The sequence below is a fragment of the Hyposmocoma kahamanoa genome, unplaced genomic scaffold (assembly GCF_003589595.1).
Source record: "Hyposmocoma kahamanoa isolate Upper Pololo Valley unplaced genomic scaffold, ASM358959v1 210, whole genome shotgun sequence".
In the NCBI taxonomy this organism is placed as follows: domain Eukaryota; kingdom Metazoa; phylum Arthropoda; class Insecta; order Lepidoptera; family Cosmopterigidae; genus Hyposmocoma; species Hyposmocoma kahamanoa.
The window spans coordinates 9,728,198-9,733,745 of record NW_020653731.1 but is presented as its reverse complement, the minus strand read 5'-3'; the positions used below and the strand labels follow the sequence as shown (position 1 = coordinate 9,733,745).

Sequence of the window (5,548 nt, the reverse complement as noted above, 5' to 3'; positions counted from 1 at the left end):
GTACTCAAAAGATAGCGCGATTAGATCTGGACGAAATCTATGACAATGAGATCTACTGCTAAAACTTTTTACGAATATTCTCGATTTGTTCGAAAAATATTCTTTTAAAATTTAATACTTTCCAAGTTAACAACCTAGTCTCTCCACCAATCAAAAGTAATGGCCACACCGTCCATAGGATCTCATACATATTTCAGTTTTTACTTCACTCGCATTACTGCATTCTATTACAAAAAGATTCTGCCTTGACATTACATTCTGTTAGACAAAATTCAAAAACAAAATCATATACATATACAGTAGGGGGTTTCAAGTTTTAATGACTTCGGCGGCTTAGCGGTTAGCACTGTGGTCGCTAAAAAAACGACGTCTCGGGTGCGATTCCCAGCATGCCTAATTTGGGAAACGAACTTTAATACTTTAATGCTCACATTACTGCTTGGCGACAGGAATAGGTAAGGTGGAAGAACTTCCCTGGACGAACTCTTTCACAAGAATCTGTAGTCTGGGTATTTTTAGGTATTTTCGGAGCTAATTACGTTACTCGTGTCTGTTTAACACAAGGTTCTTTCGTTTCAGATCAGGCAATTGGATGGTATTGTGTGGCTTGTTGTAATTTACAATTTCAAAGTGGTCGTTTCAAAAACACACACATTAAAACTAAGTGTCCAGGGATCAAGCACGCTTTTGCTAACTACTGAAAATCAGATTCTTTAATAATTTTTTTTAACACCAATGGATTTTTTCTAGTCAATTTCATTTTCAAATTCATATTATAAATTACGATTACAATTAGTTAGTCCTACAGACCACACACATAGTAGGCCGATGGCCTGGTGAGGATTGCGAGAATCCGCTGGACGCAAACAGCACACCGGTCGTTATGACGATCTTTGGGATCGACCTATGTCCGCAATAGATGTCTTTCGGCTAAAATGAGGTGAGATGAGACACCTGCAGTGCGGACTTCAAAAAATCTATCGTTATCATTAAATCGTTCAGGTAGAGTTGGACACCGAGTAATTACTAAGTTTTCCATAAATTAATATGGAGTATGTAAGACTAACACAGGGAAATATATTCTTTTTACTACAATTACCCTGATGTATCCCACTGCTGGGCAAAGGCCTCCCCCTGATCCCTCTGTGCATCCCGATCCTGAGCTAACTGGACCCAAGCTTTATCGTAGGCGTTCAATTTCTCTCGCCATCGCTTCCTCGGTCTGCCGCGGCGCCTTACGCTTTTGGGGCTCCACTGGGTTATATTGGTCCACAGGTCTTCAGGCATGCGGTAGATATGACCAGCCCAACTCCGTTTCAACTTCGTAGATTTTTGGGCTACAACAGCAATTTGAGTTAGGGAGCGCAGTATCGTGTTCCCAATTCGGTCGGTCTGTTTCACATCAAGTATGCTGCGCTCCATTGCTCGTTGACAGAATTCGAGTTTGGACTTTTGGATCTCTGTAAGTGACTAAGTCTGCGCGCCTTAAGTTGTATGAGAAGTATGCACGTGTTCATCGGCTTCTTTTTGAGAGACATTGGGAGAGTAACCCTCATAAGATTTTTGTGAACCAAAAGCTCCTCCAGGCATTTTCAGTGCATCAAATTATAAAATTGACCAAAAAAGATGGAAGATGTTAAAAAAAACTAAAAAACTTGATTTTCAGTCATTGGTAAAGACGTGCTTCATTCATGGACACCTTTGATGTATGCATTATAGTTACTTACGAAGACCGTAAATTAATATTAAAAACACATACCAAATTTTTTGCTGTTAAAACAATGCCGTGCTGTTCTATGCGGTGGTGTGGGATCAACAAAACAAAACATCTAATTACAAAACAAACGGAATCAAATTTCATCGATAATTAAATATGTAATTGTGCAATTTTCGTCCATTACAGCAAAGCTCAAGTCGACTGGTCGATTTGAAGTGAAACAGTTAACGACACCCATTGACGACACCCGTCAACAGTTTCGAACTCACGCTAGCCAATCGGAGCGCAGTTGTCACAGTAATGATATGGCAGAATAGTTTTCAGACAAATTAAAAGATATTTCGCCTCTATTTCTGGTTATATACTCGATGAACCTGATTGATTATCTAAAATTCCGACATGTTTAACACTGTTTTTACGTTATTGTAATATAAACGTTCCAATATTTCTTTACAAGCACACAGTTTAATTTCCAATGCTAAACAATCGCAGAAACTAAAAAACTCGACATAAACTTAAGACTTGTAAACTTTTAAACGAATTCACCCGAGCAGACGACGTCTTCACGTTTTCAATTCCAGTTCCGTAAATATTAGTTAACTATCAACTTGAAAGCAGACAAAGCAATATACATCCGGCGTGAACAATAGAAAACACGGTGACAATAACGAGAAAACGGAAAGAGGAAACAATGAAAAATGTAGGAAAAAAAACAAGATAAACGATTCGTTTCTTATATTCGATTTATTGTGCCTCCGAGCTTTATGTGGGGTTTGCCGTAGTAGGAAGCACTATAAAATAGGAAATCTGGCATAGCATCATTAAAAATATAACAGGGAACATTGTATAAGTAGAATAATCGCAACCTGGTTGTTACCTTAATTGCGTTACTCCCGAAGGATGTTTCTTGCATTAATTCGAAGAACTAGTTACTTTGAAGAAAAACAAAATACAAGGCATCCTATACACAAGGTGTTAAGGTGATTGCTTACATCCGAAATCAAATGAAACCAAAGTGAGTTTTTAACGGACTTCAGAAAAAGGAGGAGGTTCTCAATCCGACTGTATGTTTTTTTTTGTATGTATGTTACGCGATAACTTCGGCATTTGTGAACCGATTATGATGATTCTTTTTGTGTAGGAAAGAGGGTACCACAGTATGTGAATATAATTTGAATATAATATTTCTTTCCAACAAAAAGAATCATAAAAATCGGTTCACAAATGTAAAAACAATGTAGAGAAGCTCCTCCTTTAAAACAAATTTAACCCAGTTAAAAAAGGAAATAAATTAAGTCAGCGTTTGTATTAGATGTTTACAAACACTTGATTTTCCCGATCCAACTATGCCTCATATCTTTTTTTAGATTTATTTTACAATTAATTCTATAATTATTATATTACTCGACAAGTTCCATGTGTCTGTTGTTTCACCAGCACTCTTACTCTTCAAAACTGGAACGCAGCAATGCTCTCATTACTACGTGGCGGCAGAAATAGGTATGTAGCACTTCTCTGGACCAGCCTCTCTTTCGCATGGATTTCTACTGCTACTGAATATGAAATACCTGACATTTTATGAGATTTGAAAGTATACTAAAAGTTATTCGCATTAAATTTGTACTGTTGTTACGCAGTTATTAAACGAATTGTTAAAACAGTAGAGCTTCTAATGAAAAAGGTTCATCCAGAGAAGTACTGCCACCTTACCTATTTCTGCCGCCAAGCAGTAATGCGAGCATAAGTGACCCAGACCAGAACCAATTTAGAACAGTTTATTACCCAATTTGATCCGGTAATCGGATCTTTTACCTGCTTGTCCATCGTTCACAGTACAAACCATTGGGCCGCCAAGGTCGTCAAAATTTGAAATCAAATTTGTTTTTAACGACTTCAAAAAAGGTTTCAAAAAACGTGTGTTCATGATTCTTTTTTTGTTGGAAAGGGGATACTTCCATAGTGGTCCCATTTCATTTTGAAGGAAATCATCCACCTCTAAGGGTGGCTGTTCACGCATGAAGTTTCGTTTTTATAAATAGCGCCTAAATTTTCTTAAGGAACAATTATTTTGATGGTTGATTTTGGTATTTCTCCAATTCAAGGTGTTTTTCTCTCAATATTCTTTGAGTAGTGAGAACCGATTTTTATTATCTCCAGTGTCAAGTCCTGTATAGTGGCGAATTTAAGGATATTTCAATAAAACTTAGCAAATAGACGTATTTCCACGAACTTTTGAGGTCAGATTTTTAATTCTCTGTACTGAGATTATACAACCTATGTTTGTAATATCGAAAAGTTTCAATTTTTAAATTCTTGATTGCACTTTAATTTTGATTTGATGATTTTATAGCCTTGATTTTTAATTTTGTAACTTTAATTAATTGTTTATAATTGTTGAGTTTTATAAATGGCCTCCTTTGTACATGTGCAAATAACTTTAGCCGAGTAAATTGTAACACTAGCGTTTAAGTACTTTTTACTAACAACTATTATGGATTGTGAATGTCTGAAACAAATAAAATTAGGGAAGGAAACTATTTTTACGGATTTAAATCGCGTATATTTGTTTTTTCCCATGTGACTGTAATTTCACCAGCACCCTTACCCTTCTAAATTGGAATGCAGTAATGCTCACATTACTGCTTGGTGGCAGAAATAGGTAAGGTGGCAGTACTTCCCTGGATGAACTCTTTCAAAAGGAGCTCTACTGCTACTAAATCCTTTTACTACGATGGCAAGCATTACAGTATACGCCATCGACATTATAAGAATCATAAGCTACTTTCTTGAGATGCTAGCAGTAACACGTTTTTCAACAGCTCAATACAAATAGTAGCTAATGATGTACGACTTCAACATATTTATGATATTCCTAGCCGATTTCAGTGTTGCAAAGAGCAGAGCGCAATAGATGCGTTATCTAGACGTCCAGGGCCCTCTCTCATCTTTTATTCATTTCAATTTCTCCCGCGTGTATCGGTGATGCCGCTTTCTGAAGCTCGTTGCCCTGAAATCAGGTGAGATATCGAAAAGCGTGTTTCTTATTATAAATTCACATACCGATGTGGGCGAGTGACTATTCAGAAGATGGCAAAACTTTTTATTTATTTTAAATTTCTTATCAAGGGTGTTAATTTGAATACATTACTTTAAGAATAGGTAAAAGCCTGTGTGTGCATATGAAGGGAATGTGATGTGAAATCAGCCTGCAAAATTTGTATATACGAGAGACGCACTATAAGTTTCCGGAATGAATAAGAAAAAAATACTATAAATGGTCAGAAATGAATTTATTTTAATTTTTTTGTGAAATTACTCCACTAGTTTGTTACAATTATCATATTTATTTGTTATATTCACTTTTTAATGTTGAACAATAAAAAATATACCTACGAATAAAGCGTCAATTTTCTTAAAAGGAAAAGTGCTTTACTTATTCATTGTCGAGTTCTTAGGTTTTCGCGGTTGTTACACATAGGGAATGAAACTATTTTTCCGGATTTAAATCGCGTATATTTGTTTTTTCAACCAAACCAACGTTTCGGGTCCTTTACAAGTCCCATGGTCACGGTTCCTGTAAAGGGCTCAGGGCTAGGGCAAGGGCTTGTTTGAAAAAACAAATATACGCGATTTAAATCCGAAAAAATAATTTCAATCCCTATGTGTTGCTGCTATGTTTTGGGATCGTAACTATAAGTCCATGTTTCTCACACCAATTCACTTTTTAATGTTTAACAATAAACAATATACTTACGAATAGACCGTCAATTTTCCTAAAAGGAAAGGTTCTTTACTCATTAATAATAATAAATACGAATATTTTTCGTCTTT

General features: G+C 36.0%; 1 protein-coding gene across 1 annotated transcript; it reads right to left on the bottom strand.

Moving 5' to 3' along the window:
* Positions 1 to 1,095: 1,095 nt before the first annotated feature.
* Positions 1,096 to 1,422, bottom strand: LOC113227366. Its single transcript, XM_026460260.1, has one exon. The coding sequence runs from the start codon at positions 1,420 to 1,422 to the stop codon at positions 1,096 to 1,098; it is 327 nt and encodes a 108-aa protein (XP_026316045.1).
* Positions 1,423 to 5,548: the final 4,126 nt, after the last annotated feature.